We start from the raw sequence: 15,210 nt of genomic DNA, 5'->3' as shown, positions 1-15,210 counted from the left end.
CTCCACGGAGCTTGGGAACTCTCGGCAGGGGGAACCTACATCTCCAGGGTGCTGTTTCCGCGGCTCAGCCCCGCTCACACCAGCGGAAGTGGAAGAGCCGGAATTCTTGGTGGGAAGCAAGTTGAATCACCCTGGCGACGAGAGGGTCGCGGAGCAACGCCCTTTCCGCCGGAAGTGGGTTTCAGAGTCTCCACGTGCTGTCCCTCCCACCTGCCGGCTAAGTAACGGCCGCTGGGCCGCTGCCATGGAGCCCGCCGGCCTGGAGCAGATCCTGAGGGAGCTGCTGCAGCCGGACACCGAGCGCATCCGCCGGGTACGGGGCAGGCGGGGCCGGACCCGGGCGAGCGGGAGATTGCGGGAAAAGCCCAACTCTGACCTCCAACCTCCTCCAGGCCACCGAGCAGCTCCAGATCGCTTTTCGGGACCCGGCCTCGCTGCCCGCGCTCTGCGAATTGCTGGCCTCGGCGGCCGATCCTCAGGTGAGGTCCCTGCCCCTTCCGCTGAGCTTTCCACGGTACGCCACTTGTCAAGCCCCTGGTCCTGCCCGGACCCTCACATGCCTGCTTCCTCGTTCTAGATCCGCCAGTTCGCAGCCGTGTTGACCCGCAGAAGACTGAGCACCCGCTGGCGACGGCTGGCAGCAGAGCATCGGGAGAGGTGGGCGGGGCCAGGGGCGGGGCGGGGCCAGGCTGAGATGGGCAGGCAAAGTACCCAACACCTGCCTCCTGTGTTCCAGCCTCAAGTCTCTGGTCCTGACGACCCTCCAGAGAGAGACAGAGTGAGTTACCCCCGCTCGGACTGTGACTGACTCCAGGCTGATATCCACTCTGGGTTTCTGCCTTCTCTTTCAATTCCAGGCTGGGAGCTGGGGGGCAGGGACTACAGTTTTAGACCAAGGGTAGAACAAGGATTCTAAAGCTGTGTTGAAGTCTGCAGTTCTGCCAAAGAATGGATCTGAAATTCAGTCTGAGTGAGGTCAAGCTCACCATATACACCCACCAGGCTGTTGATTTGCTTCTGAACCTGTCTTATGTGTCCACCTGGAAGTTTTCTCTCCTGGCCACCCCATGAAGGCAGGCCAATATGTGCAGGGGAGGGAATTGGAGGGTGACTGGGGGTCGGGGGAATCTCTTCTGTTCACAGGCACAATGTGAGCCTTAGCCTGGCCCACCTTTCAGCCACTATTTTTCGGAAGGAAGGCCTGGAGGCCTGGCCTCAGCTCCTGCAGCTTCTTCAGCACAGTACCCACAGCCCCCACATCCCTGAGAGAGAGGTACTAGCACATGGTTGGAAGGAGGGGGGGACCAAGAGACTGGGTAGATTATGTAAGCTTTCCCTTTCATTCCCTACTCTTGGACAGATGGGGCTTTTGCTGCTAAGTGTAGTGGTGACCTCCCAGCCTGAGGCCTTCCGACCCCACCACCAGGAGCTTCTTCGGCTTCTGAATGAGACCCTTGGTGAGGTGGGCTCTCCTGGACTTCTCTTCTACTCTCTGCGCACTCTGGCTGCCATGGCCCCTTACCTCGGCAATGATGATGTGGTGAGATCCCTGGCTCCCTGTCCTTAGGCTCTGTGTCCTTACCCTTGCAGGACACAGAGCTACTTTAGATTCTCTCTCTGCCTTTTGTCCTTCCTAACAATTGAGAGAGGAGACTGGGTGGCTGTACCTGGGCACCTCCTGTGTCCAGGCTTCAAGGAAGCTGCCAGCTTCTGTGGTCTCAGACTAGGCTGCATCATGCTTTCTGTGATTCAGTTCATCCTTTGTCCTCCAGCCTCTAGTGCGGATGTTAGTGCCCAAACTCATCATGGCCGTGCAGACTCTGATCTCTGTAGATGAGGTGAGGACATTTGGGTGGGAGCTATTTTGGAAGGAGAATGGAAGAACATCCAGCCTAGTTCACTGAATAAGAGCATAGTAACCCTATGATTTGTCTGTCTGTCTGACAGGCAAAGGCCTGTGAGGCCATGAAAGCCCTGGATGAATTATTGGAGTCAGAGGTTCCTGTCATCACCTCCCACCTCTCTGAGATCCTCACATTCTGCCTGAGGGTGAGCCTGGAGTGGGCATGGCCCCTGCTGCTTATTCTAGATTTTCCTTGCCTATTTTTGGTTTACCTTGGTCTCTGGGCAGGTGGCTGAAAACACGGCCCTGGGTGATGCTGTACGTGTACGTATTCTCTGCTGCCTCACTTCTTTGGTCAAAGTCAAGAGCAAGGTGAGTGTCCTCTGATACACACAATCCCACCTTCATCCCTCATCTCACTCCTGGGGCTTTTTGACAATCTTGGGGTATCCAAAGTAACCATAGCTAAAATGCTTAAGACTTCGTGTGTCCTCACCCTGGCTCCTGGCTGGGAGATTTGGAATCTCCTGTTGGACCCCTTTCTGACCTGGAAGGCTGAGTCCATCTTGGGAGTAGATTCTCAGGGACATCTTTCCACCCTCCCTCTCGAGGCCTTACTGAAGAATCGTCTCCTGCCCCCCTTGCTGCACACCCTTTTCCCCATTATGGCTGCCGAGCCCCCCTTGGGCCAGCTGGATCCTGAGGACCAGGATTCGGAGGAGGAAGACCTGGAGATTGGACTGATGGGAGAGACACCCAAGCATTTTGCTGTACAGGTAGGATGTGAGACAAGGGGGCTGGGGCAGGGTGTTAAGTGGCTGTGGGAGGTTGCAGGACAGAGATGGAGTCCAGCAAGTTTCCTTGTCATTTTTCAGGTTGTGGACATGCTGGCATTACATTTGCCCCCTGAGAAGCTCTTCACCCCGTTGGTAAGTGTGGTTCCAGTGCCCCTACCTCCAGGTGTGCCTAGTCCCCCAAAGTAGAAGATATTTGGGCCCTGGTGGGTGTGGAGGGCCTGTTGCCACAAAAGTGGGCAGGAGAATGCCCTACGCTCCCCTAGATGCCAATGCTGGAAGAGGCCTTGCGGAGTGAGAACCCATACCAGCGTGAGGCTGGGCTCCTGGTGCTGGCTGTGCTGTCTGATGGAGCTGGAGACCACATCAGACAGAGGTATCTGTTTCCATCCTGCAGTAATGGTGGACCATGGGGAGGAGGACCACATGGCCATGGCAGTCCTGGTCTGTGCTTGTCCTTCATGCCTAACTATCAGTAGTGTTTACACTCTAATCTTAGAAATATTCTGATTTGAAAGATAAATGGCTACCTACCATCCCATGACAAAGAATCCCTTGGTTTTCCCAGGGGAGATAGGAGAACAGCTCAGCCTAGGGCCCTTAGTTCCTGCCCCTCAGAATATGTTCTCTTGTCCTGCCTCATCCAGACTGCTGCCGCCACTACTGCAGATTGTGTGCAAGGGCCTGGAGGACCCGTCGCAAGTTGTGCGGAATGCTGCGCTGTTTGCCCTGGGCCAGTTCTCAGAGAACCTGCAGCCTCATATCAGCAGCTATTCGGGGGAGGTGATGCCCCTGCTCCTCGCCTACCTGAAGTCAGTGCCTCCTGGGCACACACGCCACCTAGCCAAGGCCTGCTATGCCCTTGAGAATTTTGTAGAGAACCTAGGTAATGATGGCTGTTGGGGGTGTGAGGGGGCAGGATGTGCAACTCCTAGAACCGCTGCCTGTGGTGGAGAGAAGGGTGTGGCGGAGCCACAGGGAGGGTCAGCCTGGAGCCAGGTGCACTCCTAGAAGGTAGGAGACCTGGTTTGGTTATTAGAGGAGTGCCCTTTCCCACAGGGCCCAAAGTGCAGCCCTATCTTCCGGAGCTTATGGAGTGTATGCTGCAGCCTCTGAGGAACACCAGCAGCCCCCGGGCCAAGGAGCTGGCTGTGAGCGCCCTGGGGGCCATTGCCACGGCTGCCCAGGCCTCCCTGCTGCCCTACTTCCCCACCATCATGGAGCACCTGCAGGAATTCCTAGTGGCAGGGCATGAGGATCTTCAGCCTTTGCAGATCCAGAGCCTGGGTAAGGAAGGGGCTCCCAGGCAGTGTTTCCAGTGCCTTGGAAGGGCTGAGTGCATCCGATGTTCATAAAGATCTCCCCCAGGGCAGTGCAAGTGTCTTCCTTCTTGTCAAAGATGGTATTCCCATTTTACCGAAGAGTAGGTGGGATTTCAGAATTACCTCCAGCTACCACCTTTGGTCCCCAGGTCTTGGCCCTGCATTCCTCTGGCCCAGCTTCACATTCCAGTGCTAACCAAGTCTTTGCCTCCACAGAGACACTGGGGGTGCTGGCACGAGCAGTGGGGGAGCCAATGAGGCCCCTGGCGGAGGAATGCTGCCAGCTGGGCCTGGGCCTGTGTGACCAGGTAGACGACCCTGACTTGCGGCGCTGCACGTGAGTGAGCCCTCACTTGTCTCCACTCCAGACCTCAGTCCTCTGGTTCTGGACTAGAGCTTTCCCCTGACTCCCCCATCCTGTCTGGCTGTAGTGGGCAGGACTGTACAGCTTTCTCCTGCCTCCACCAGGTACAGCCTGTTTGCAGCCTTATCGGGGCTGATGGGTGAGGACATGGCACCCTACCTGCAACAAATCATCACACTCATGCTGTTGTCACTGCGTTCCACTGAGGGCATTGTGGTGAGAGGAGTGGGTGGGCTGGGCAGTTGGGGAAGGCCAGCCCTGGGGTAGGATTTATCTCCTGGTCCCAGCTGAGCCAGGGTCCCTGCTCATCACTTCTGTCTAGCCTCAGTATGACAGCAGCAGCTTCTTCCTTCTGTTTGATGATGAGAGCGATGAGGAGGAAGAGGAGGAGCTCATGGATGGGGACGAGGAAGAGGAGGATGGCTCAGAGATCTCAGGGTGCGGAGGGGTGCCATTATAGGAACGGTCAGAGGAATCCTAGCTTTGGACAAGGGCTCCATGCCAGGCTTGCTCCTGCTGGTGCCTGATTGCTGCTACCTCCCTACCTTACCCTAGGTACAGTGTGGAGAATGCCTTCTTCGATGAAAAGGAAGATGCCTGTGCTGCCCTGGGGGAGATCTCTGTGAACACCAGGTGAGCATTGGCCCTTCCCTGGCACTGGGTACCCCGCCTGGGAGCCTCTTCCCCATGGCGGTGTGTCTGTTCACAGTGTGGCCTTCCTTCCCTACATGGAGAGTGTTTTTGAAGAAGTATTCAAAGTTCTGGAGGTGAGTGGGTGGTGGGTGGAGTGGATGGGGACTGAAGGTTAGGGACCCTGTACAGAGCAGACACATTCTACTCCTCCTCATCCCACAGTGCCCTCACCTGAATGTGCGCAAGGCAGCCCATGAGGCTCTAGGTCAGTTCTGCTGTGCGCTGCACAAGGCCTGTCAGAACTGCCCCTCAGAAGCCAACACTGCTGGTGAGAAGGGCGAAGAGGCCAGGCTGGGGCCTCTGGAACCAGGGGGTGGGTAGGAGAGGGACAGGGCCTGACCAGGACTTCAGCCAATCATGTCCTCAGCTCTGCAGGCCGGCCTGGCCCAGGTGGTGCCGTCCTACGTGCAGGCAGTATACGGGGAGTGGGAGCGCCAAGTGGTGATGGCCGTGCTGGAGGCCCTGACGGGGGTGCTGCGCAGCTGTGGGGCTCTCACACTGCAGTCCCCTGGGCGCCTCACTGAGCTCTGCCACATGCTCAAGGCCGTGCTGCAGAGAAAGGTGAGCAGGGCAGGTGGGTTGCAGGAGGAAGAGGTGACCCGGCCACAGGTGGGGATGGTCAGAGGCTACAAGCCCAGCTCCCTCATTCCCCCACCCAGTAGAGAGAAGGGACAGGAGAGCCCAGGCTGACTTGAGCTACTTCTTTGTACAGACAGCTTGTCAGGACACTGAAGAGGAGGACGACGACGAGGACCAGGTGAGAGCTGTGGATGCAAACTGGGACCAGGTCATTTGTCTGGTAGTCCCCATAGGGCAGGGTGGACAGTGCACCTGGGCTTGGCCTTGGGGAACCAGGGCTGCTAAAAGACCAGTAATGGCTCCGAATGATACATCCCTGCTCCCACTCAAGCAGTGGGGGCGCAGGGAAGGCTTCCTGGAGGTGAGGGTTCAGCTTGGGCTTGGATTGATGGGTGAGCGTAGGAGGACCAAGAGAAAAAGCTGGGCTACAAACAAGCCCAGCCTGGGAGGGGCCAGTCCTGTCACCAAAGGCAGACCTCAAGGTGACAGCGGAGAAGGGACAGTGGAGAAGGATGGTGGGAGGTGCCACAGTCACAGAGCTGGCCCTGGTGCTCCAGCCCCTGTCTTGGCCCCGCAGGCTGAGTACGACGCCAGGTTGCTAGAGTATGCTGGTGAGGCCATTCCTGCCCTGGCAGCTGCGGCGGGGGGAGACACTTTTGCCCCCTTCTTTGCTGGGTTCTTGCCATTATTGCTCTGCAAGACGGTGAGTGCTCCATCTCTGGCTTCAAATCCCACTCTGCCCAACCCAGCCCCCCAAATCTGTTCTAGTCCCAGGCTGACTTACACTCCTCCCCACACCAGAAACAGGGCTGCACAGTGGCAGAGAAGTCCTTTGCAGTGGGGACGCTGGCGGAGTCCATTCAGGGCCTGGGTGCTGCCTCAGCCCAGTTTGTGTCCCGCCTGCTCCCCGTGCTGCTGAGCACTGCCAGGGAGGCCGACCCGGAAGTGCGGAGCAATGCCATCTTCGGGCTGGGCGTGCTGGCCGAGCACGGGGGCCGCCCTGCCCAGGAGTATCCTCAGCTTGCAAGAGTAGCTGGGGTGGGACTGGGAGAGTGTCCCTGGGCTCAGGGATGGGAAGGTGCCTTTTCCTTGACTGTGGACCAGATACTTCTCCAAGCTGGTGGGGTTCCTGTTGCCCCTCCTTGCACGGGAGCGTCATGATCGTGTTCATGACAACATCTGTGGGGCACTCGCCCGCCTGCTGATGGCCAGTCCCACAAGGAAGCCAGAGCCCCAGGTGCTGGCTGCCCTGCTGCACGCCCTGCCACTGAAGGAGGACTTGGAGGAGTGGGTCACCATAGGGCACCTCTTCAGCTTCCTGTACCAGAGCAGCCCTGACCAGGTAACTCCAGTGCTGGACCCTCAGGGGAGCTTAGTGCTTCCTTCTCAGAGATAGTTGGCATCGAGCTGTAGCTGATGCAGAGTGATGGTTTAAGCTGCCCTTTGACACTCCATATTCTACTCTCTCATCCATCTGCAGAGATTGACGGCCAGGCCTGTCATGTGAGAGGAAGGGTTTTCTCTCACCACATAGCATTATTCCTCAGGGAGCCTGGCCATGTTCATCCTGTGGTCTGAGCCAGAAGTCACAGCTTGGCTAGGAGGCTTTCTTAGACCAGGGCTCTTTCAGGCTTGCTTCATGGAACCTGGGTACCAGTCTGGACCAACCCACCATACATTCCGATCAGAAAAGCTCTGCTTTCTGTTGAGATTTGACTGCACCAAGTGTCTAGGATTGGACTGATGTCCCAATGTTCCTGTGTCGTTCACCATTGTCATGCAGCTTTAGAGACTTGTGTTGGTGGAGCTCCTGGGTGTCTGGGCTTTTGATCTTGAGGCCATGACTTCAATCATCTTTGATCACAATCCCCCACCACCCCCACCCCCAAGTTATCATCATGGTGTTTCACAAGTCATTCTCATGTTTCACAGTCATCTTGGATTCTTATGAATTAGTGTCAGGCTGTAACAACCCTGGTGGGAGACTGTCCTTGGCCCCTACCACCCACCCCCATCTTGGGGCTCAGGGGTACTGATGCCCAAGTGGGCCCTTCTTTTCCCACAGGTTGTGCATGTGGCTCCTGAGCTCCTGCGCATCTGCAGCCTCATTCAGGCTGACGACAGGACCCCACCAGGTGAGCGTGGCCTTGTGGGCAGGGCAGCGGGAGGCAAGGATCAGCAGGACTCAGAGGGCCTGGGGCAGCTAGGGGTTGGGGGTCGGTCCTCCCTGGATTTCTCTTCACCCCATCCAGACACCAAGGGTGCACTGCTGCTGCTCCTGACATTCTTGGCCAAACAGCACACCGACAGCTTCCACTCGGCACTGGGCTCACTGCCTGGCGACAAGGCTCAGGAGCTCCAGGCCATCCTGGGCCTCACCTAGATGGGCTGCAGCTGGGCCAGAGAGAACAGCCTGCCCGGGCCCCAGACCGCCTCTCAGCCCGTTCCACCTCATGCCTTACCAAAGATTCTGGAGTCCCAGCCCTGCTTGCTGCCTTATGGGCTGTCCCTGGGGCTGGATCTGCTATGCTGTGGGACAATACAAATGGACATGTGACAACATACCATAATAAAGGCAGTTCATTTCCTGTTTAAACAGTAGCTCTGAGAGCAGGAAGGACAGAGGTACATGTCCAGAAAGGAGACAGGCAGGGGCTAGTAAGGCAAGACATGGTTTAACATAGCTGGTTTCTTAGCAGCTTCTAAACTGGCTCTAACCACAGTGGAATCGGGGCCCCGGCTGGATCAGGAGGCGTCCATATGGCTTCTCTTGTTCCATGCGAAGGATCTGCTGACCTGCGAGCACTGTCAAGCCAGGAAGAACAGGCTAGTCAGGGGAGTCCCTACAGCGGCCTCTGGCCTGTGTCCCCCCTACACACACACATGCCCACACTCACCCAGGAGCAGGTAGAAGACTCGGGCAGCCATCCTGCGAGGGCTGAGAGGTGACACCAGGCTGGTGAACTCTGGCTCCCTGTTGGCCTCCAGCTCCAGTGCCACTGCCCTGTAGTGGTCGAGAACCGTCAGTTAAGGCCCTCGGCCGGCCCCACCCAGTCGCGGCACCCCACCTGGTACCTGTGCACAGCCTCAAGTGAGAGCAGCTCAGCCTCCGGAGGCAGCTCCAACGGCATCTCCACGGGCACCTCGGGGAGTTCCAGCACCACAGGCAGCGCAGGGGGCTCTGGCTGCTCTGCCTCGGCCCAGGCCCTGGGAGAACATGGGGTCAGTGGGGCAGGGAAGTGGCAGCTGTGGTGGTGACCAGGACCATAGCCATCCTAACCACTGCCCCCCATGGCCAGGGCTGCTGCTTACCACCGCTCTTCCGGGGGGATGAGGCTGATGTGGGACTTCTCCTCCTCAGCCGTTTCTATGGAGAGCTCTGTGGGGGGGGGGGGGGGGGTCTGAGAAGTTGGGATTTTGGGGCTACCAGGTCGAACTATATGCCAGAGCTATTCAGGGACCTGTTATAAGCACCCAGGAGGGACAACTGAAGAGAACAATCTGGGTTCCCCATTAAACACTTCCTTGGACAAAAACTCAGCAGTTGGGGTACCAGTTTCCTGGGACAGTGGTTAGGGTGGTGGTCTTCACCCCCCTTCCTCAGGTGCTTACCTGAAGACAGCATGAGGGGCCCACTGGGCTCCTGGGCCTCCCTTAGGACCTGGGGGTAAAGAAAGAGAATTAAGACCCCGAGCATCACAGGAGCACTTGGGACAGAAGTGAAACAGTCCCACTGAGCCAGCCTTGGCTCTGGGACAGGACACCCCAATTCCATGCCCAGGACCTGATGCCATTGGCTCACACAGGCAGAAGACAGTGCTGGAGCTTGAGCAAACAGGTCCCTTCAGGAAGGAGTGAGGGTGTAGTTACCTCGATATCACTCGGAGTTTCCATCTTTCTCCTTTCCTCCTCTGCCGCTGCCTCCCTCTCGGCAGCCTCCGCTGCGAGCTCTGCGGGTGGCGCTCGCCTGAGTGCTCTGGGGGGGGGGCTGGGCACAGTGGGTCCAGAAAGCCAGTAGTTCTGGGGGTAGCCAGCCAGCTGGGTGGGCACAAGGTGGCAGCAGTGACAGGGTTTGAGGCATGAACGAGAGAGGAATATGGGGTCAAGACCCCACCTGCCAACTCCCACCACTCTTCTTACAGTAAGTTGGGGTTCGGAACAGCTCTGTGGGGCTTCTGATGGTCCTCTCAGGGGGCTGCACCATTGGCTGCATGACAGAGAAGGCCAGAGCCCAGTTCAGAGGGAGTCACTCCACATCGCCCCTTCGCCTCTGCAATGCCTTGTGTCAGGGCCTCTGGCCTCCCAACTTCCAGGCTCTTGCCGCTGCCTGCTGTACTCATTGCTAAAAGTAGGACCTAATTGGTGCCAACAGATATGCTGGGCAGGGCCACGGAAAGAGCATGGAGAGAGGTGTGCACACACCCCAATGCATGCTCTTAGGGGGTGTTGCCAGTGCCAACCTGGGAGTTTAGAAGGCCCAGCATGTACCTACCCCAGCCTTCCCTGTCTCCCTCCCTGCAAAGCCTGGGCTGCACTCACACACTCCCAGCAGTGAGCTCTGGTTTGCAGTTGTTTCTGGAAATCCTCCCGGGAGATCTGAGTCTCCTTGTCCCAGAACAATAACTGGCGGCGGCGACTGCGGCGGCGAGCAGGTGGGGAGACTGGGGGCCTCTGCGGGGAGGGGGGGGCAAGGCTACCAATTAGTCCTTTTCTTGACATCCTGGTGGCCCACAAACGGGCCCCACACTGTTGTCCCAGAGATAGCCTGGGAAAGGGCTTGGATGGGCCCTCCAGGAGCACACGCAGCTCCTGCCCTGCAGGTCTTACCCATCTGGAAGTGCAGCTGGTTAAACTGTGGTGTAGGCAGGGCCACGCTTTTACTAATTTGCACAAAGGGTTGTGTAGGCTGGCAGTGGCCTTGGGCTTGAGGAAGCTGAATACGGGTGAGGAGGGTGAAGAGGAGAAGGCTTAGAAAGGCACTACTCACCTCTGGACTGAGTGGGGCTGGTAGAGGCAGCTCCTGCGGGGGCGGGGGCGTCACCTCTGCAACAACATGCTAGGTCCGGGTTCCACCCTACACCCTCTGCCCTCAGCCACCCAGGCAAGAAGCTGAAGGGTCCTGCCTTTAGCAAGTGGGAATACAGGACCCTTGTCTGCAGCAGCGGTGCAGGTGCCCCAGGCAGGATCCAGGCACGGCAGGTACTCACCAGCAAGCAGGGCCTCAGGTTCCCAGACTGCTGGCTTCACCTCCTCTGGGGCCAGGACCTGGCCTGGAAGTGGCTCTGCTGCCTCCTCCACCCTGAGAGAAAATGGGCGAGAGAGATGAGACCACTCCAGGCACTGACCCCTACCTGACCCAGAGGTCCCTGCGCTTACTGTGCAAGAGCTAGAGGTGAGAGTGGGGGAACCGTAGTTTCCACTTCCAGGGCCCGCGGTTCCTCCTTGGACACTGCAGAGAGAGAGAGAGGGTCAGGACTCAGAGCTCAGAAGGGAAGAGAGAGGAGCACTGCCCAAGCCCAGATGCCCCTGCCCAGGGCCTGACTGTCCAGCACCAGGCAGGCCCCACGCTGCTGGACAGGCCTGCCTTGTTCCTCCAGCAAGATGGCTTCATCTTCCTCAGCAATGAGCAGGTCCAAGTCCCGTCGGCTAACCTCTGGGAGGTCCCGTTCACCCTGTTGTAAGAGGAATAACAAAGAGAGGGAACTCAATTCCATTTCTAAAAGAAGAAAGTGGATCCAGGAGAGTGCGCCTGAGAGGCATACTACAGGGCAGGGTCGAGGAAGCCCAGTGGGTGCTCAAGTGCCAGGGGCAGGGAGAGGGGAAATGGAGACAGAGAAGGCAGGACTCTGGGGCAAAGAGAAGTAGATGCAAGGGTGGCTGGGCCGTCAGAAGCAGGGCTCAGCCTCTCGGTCTGAGTGTCAGGACACAACTCACGTCAATCTGCAGCATGCGTATGGGCTCTGCCTCTTGGAGCGTGATGGCTTCAGGAGACAGCACAGTGACCACGGGCCTGTCTGAAGGCAAGGAAGTCACACCAGCCCCTCTGCTTCTTCCCGAGTTCCCACACCCACATGAGGCAAAAGCATGGACTCGAGTCAAGTCAAAGTGAGTTTTAGTCAGGCCCAGGCCAGTCACCAGCCATCTGACTCTGGATAAGTTGCTTAACCACTATGGGCTTCACTTTTCACGTCTATAAGATGGGGATAAGAATTCTGATCTCGCCCTGGCTGGTTTGGCTCAGCTGTTAGAGCGTTGGCCTGCGGACCAAAGTGTCGCAGGTTCAATTCTGGTCAAGGGCATGTACCTCCGTTGCAGTTCAGTCCCTGGCCAAGATTGTACAGAAGGCAGCCAGTCGATGTGTCTCTCTCCCTCCCTCCCTCCCGCTCTATCTGAAGATAAATAGGAAACTGTCCTTGGGTAAGGATTAAAAAAAAAAGAATTCTGATCTCATAGGATTGGCTTTTTTTGAAAAAAAATTTTTTTTGGTACGAATTCAAAACTCTCTGGTCCGCAGGCTGATGCTCCAACCGCTGAGCCAAACCGGCCAGGGCAGGACTGGCTTTTTAAAAAAAATTATTTTTAATCCTCACCCGAGGATATGTTTTTATTGATTTTAAGAGAGAGAGAGAAGAAGGCGGGAAGAGAAACATTGATATGAGAGAGAAACATCGATTGCCTGCCTCCATACACACCCCAACCAGGGATTGAACCTACAACCTAGTTATGTGCCCTGACCAGGAATCGAACCTGCAAACTTTTGGTGTATAGGACGATACTCCACCCAACTGAGCCACCTGGCCAGAGCCAGGCCCTAGCTCTTAAAGAAGCTCAAATATAGTTATTTCTTCAGCTGTTAGAGCGCCCTATGCCTCTCACCGGAGAAAAAGCCCTCTCGGCTCACCTGGCTTCCCAGGCTCTGCAGGGGCCTCATCAGGAACTCTCTCTGGGGTCACAGCCTCCAAAAGCTGTCGAATCTTTGGGGAGAGATTGGGGACAAAAAATAGGGTTCAGCTTCAGCCCCCTGCTTTCCCACTTTCACAATCTTATTCACACAATGGATAGTAATACTCTTTTCTGCCTAATTCTTGTATTAGCATGCAGTGAACCCACTAGCCATCTGGTCTCCTGCCCTCATGCCCCCCACAAACACACAAACATAGCCTTTATCACTTTATCTGTGCAAGAAGCACTGCAACCTTATATCAAGTTTTGTGGGGGACAGAAGGAAAAGAAAGGGGTCTTGATCTTAAAGAGTATATGGTCTAGAGGGGAGACAAGTTTGTATATGACCCTACCAAAGGTCAACACATAGGATAAGACAAGGCTCTGTGTGCTGAGTTCCAGAAACACATTTGGTTCTGGCTGGGAGTGGGATAAAGCTTTGTTGAAAAGGGTAGCATTTGCCCTGGCCGATTTGGCTCAGCGGTTAGAGCGTGGGCCTACAGTCCAGAGAGACCTGGGTTTGGTTCCCGCTAGGGGCATGTACCTCGGTTGCGGTTTGTCCCCGGCCCTGGTTGGGTCGTGCGAGTGGCAACCACTCAGTGTGTCCCTTTCACATCGATGTTTCTCTCTCTCTCTCTCTCTCTCTCTCTCTCTCTCTCTCTCTCCCTCACACTCTATCTGAACAAAAAATGGAAGGAGTATCCTCAGGTGAGGATAAAAAAAAAGGAAAGGGTAGCATTTGAGTGAGGTCTGCAAGGATATGTAGGGTTTGACTTGACTAGTAGAGAACAAGGTGTGACCATTAAGGGCTAAGCAAAGAACTGGATGTGGCATCTTTGGGACCAGGGGCCAGATTAGTGTGTTTGGGAAACAAAGATGCCCAGAGAATGTGCTGAGATGTCTGGGGATGGCTAGTTCTGGACCAGGGCACAGAGAGCCCTAAATGCTCGTATTCTGTTTGCAGGTGTCTTTGGGAAGAGAATAACATTGTCTACGTGACAAGGGTGTTAGGAATGGATGGAGAAGGACACGGGTAGGGAAACCTAGTGCCAAGGGATAATGAAGGCCTGACTTAAGGCCTTGGCCATGGGAACAGTGTAGAGATGAGTGGGGACAAGAGCTGCCTCTAGGACAGTCTTGAGTAAGTAAGTGGAGTGGACTTGTCTGGACTGGTCCACCATGACAGTCCCCCAGCACTGACTCCTGTCGGGCAGAGCTGTGGCAGCTCCCTTTCCTAATCCCAGTGTCAGACTGGTGCAGGAACAGCACTCCCCTTCTGTAGTGTCAACTCATCCGTCTGACAGTGTCCTGGGAGAATGAACCCCACCTGAGGTATATCGAAGGGGCTGGGAAGTCCGGGATCCACAGACATCATCCCAAAAAAGGGATCTGGAGCATCTTCTAGGGTCTCCATCATGGCCAGGCAGTTAGGAAGCAGCAGGCTGGGTCTGAGAGAGACCGTGTCTGTCAAGGACTGAGGCTGAGATGGGCTGAGAACAAGGGAGATTCCCCACCAAAAGCTGCATGGTCCCAGTCCCAAGGCGACACTCACAGTTCAGTCTCCACCATATCTATGCGGATCTGCAACTGGGCACGGTGCAGGCGCTCCAGGATGTGCTGTATGTCCTCTGTGGGCAGGGAGGGCAAGTAGAGAGCCAGCCTAGCCGAGGACCACTCAGCTCTGCCCTGCCTCTGGGGAGCCTTCCCACCTTACCTACGAGGTACTGGCATTGTTGTGAGTAGACCCGGATCACACCGATCTGAAGCTGGGCTGAGAGGTAGAGGGAGAAGCGCGGGCGGGGCAGGCCGGGCTGCGGGGGTTCGACTTGTACAAGCACATAACTGAGGATTTCCTCGCTGCAGGAACAACAGGCCCTGATCATCGCCTGCGAGAACCAGCCCCACAGCCTTGGCCACGCCCCCATCTATCCCCTAACCCACACCAGCACCAGGTCACCTCCCTCTTCTGGGCCTTACCAGGTCTTCACCACATTCACCTTCAGGTATTCACGCTTCACCAACCTGCTGCCGCGCGTCGCTGCCAGCCTGGAAGGGGTGGGAGTGGGGGTGGCGAGGGTGGGAGCGGTCAGGCGTGGATCCCGGGGAGCCCTCCCAGCTCGCCCACCCTGGGCCCGCCGGCTTTTACCAGATAGTGGCGAAGCAGCCGGTGTGGCGCTGAAGCACATTGGGATAGTAGAACATCGTCCCTCTGGGGTTTCAGCCCTCGTCTCTACCACTGCTCCGTTCGGATCTCAATCGGGATTCTTTAGGGCACGGGATTTCCCAGCACCATCGGAGAAAAGTAAGGATTTGGACAGATGGGGCAGCGGATGGACCCCGAATGCCAAATAAATGAACCGATAAACACGTGATAGATAAATGATTAAGGGGACAAGTTAAAGGAAACGCAGTACTAGATACAGAGGGATGCTCCCTCCGTCAGCCCTTAAGAGTTCGCTCGCCACGTGGGTGCTTTGAACTTACCGAGCAGGTTGGAGATGCACAGCTCCCGCGGGAGGGCTGCACTCCGCAGAGATGCCAGGCTCCGGGCCTCAGCTCTCAGCTTGAGTAGCAATAGCCTCAGCGGGTCGCCCTCCCGCCGCAGGGCGCAGGGCGCGGGGCGCAGGGCGCGGGGCGCGGGGCGCGTCCCGCTCCTCTTCAGAAGACGGTGGC

General features: G+C 56.8%; 2 protein-coding genes across 2 annotated transcripts; one reads left to right on the top strand and one right to left on the bottom strand.

Moving 5' to 3' along the window:
- Positions 1-67: 67 nt before the first annotated feature.
- Positions 68-8,150, top strand: IPO4 (importin 4). Its single transcript, XM_036271737.1, has 27 exons — positions 68-313; positions 393-479; positions 578-657; positions 737-778; positions 1,144-1,273; positions 1,361-1,540; positions 1,773-1,838; positions 1,948-2,049; positions 2,132-2,215; positions 2,455-2,619; positions 2,719-2,772; positions 2,904-3,013; positions 3,285-3,523; positions 3,697-3,924; positions 4,176-4,296; positions 4,428-4,539; positions 4,646-4,761; positions 4,879-4,956; positions 5,033-5,090; positions 5,179-5,284; positions 5,384-5,577; positions 5,729-5,773; positions 6,173-6,298; positions 6,397-6,605; positions 6,700-6,937; positions 7,661-7,730; positions 7,848-8,150. Exons 1-27 carry the CDS (start codon positions 245-247, stop codon positions 7,976-7,978), a joined length of 3,240 nt encoding a protein of 1,079 aa, XP_036127630.1. The 5' UTR covers positions 68-244; the 3' UTR covers positions 7,979-8,150.
- Positions 8,151-8,225: 75 nt separating this feature from the next.
- On the bottom strand, positions 8,226-14,739 carry REC8 (REC8 meiotic recombination protein). Its single transcript, XM_036240535.1, is given in 19 exon segments — positions 8,226-8,400; positions 8,493-8,599; positions 8,671-8,802; positions 8,908-8,974; positions 9,208-9,256; positions 9,466-9,582; positions 9,584-9,633; positions 9,736-9,802; positions 10,135-10,266; positions 10,583-10,638; positions 10,803-10,880; positions 11,162-11,267; positions 11,530-11,609; positions 12,497-12,569; positions 13,865-13,985; positions 14,090-14,165; positions 14,252-14,394; positions 14,515-14,583; positions 14,684-14,739. Coding segments are annotated over 19 exon segments (1,671 nt in total). The 3' UTR covers positions 8,226-8,308.
- Positions 14,740-15,210: the final 471 nt, after the last annotated feature.

This window comes from Molossus molossus, unplaced genomic scaffold, assembly GCF_014108415.1.
Source record: "Molossus molossus isolate mMolMol1 unplaced genomic scaffold, mMolMol1.p scaffold_m16_p_1, whole genome shotgun sequence".
Taxonomy (NCBI): Eukaryota; Metazoa; Chordata; class Mammalia; order Chiroptera; family Molossidae; genus Molossus; species Molossus molossus.
Note: the sequence above shows the minus strand (reverse complement) of the source record. Positions and strands in the feature narration are given on the sequence as shown.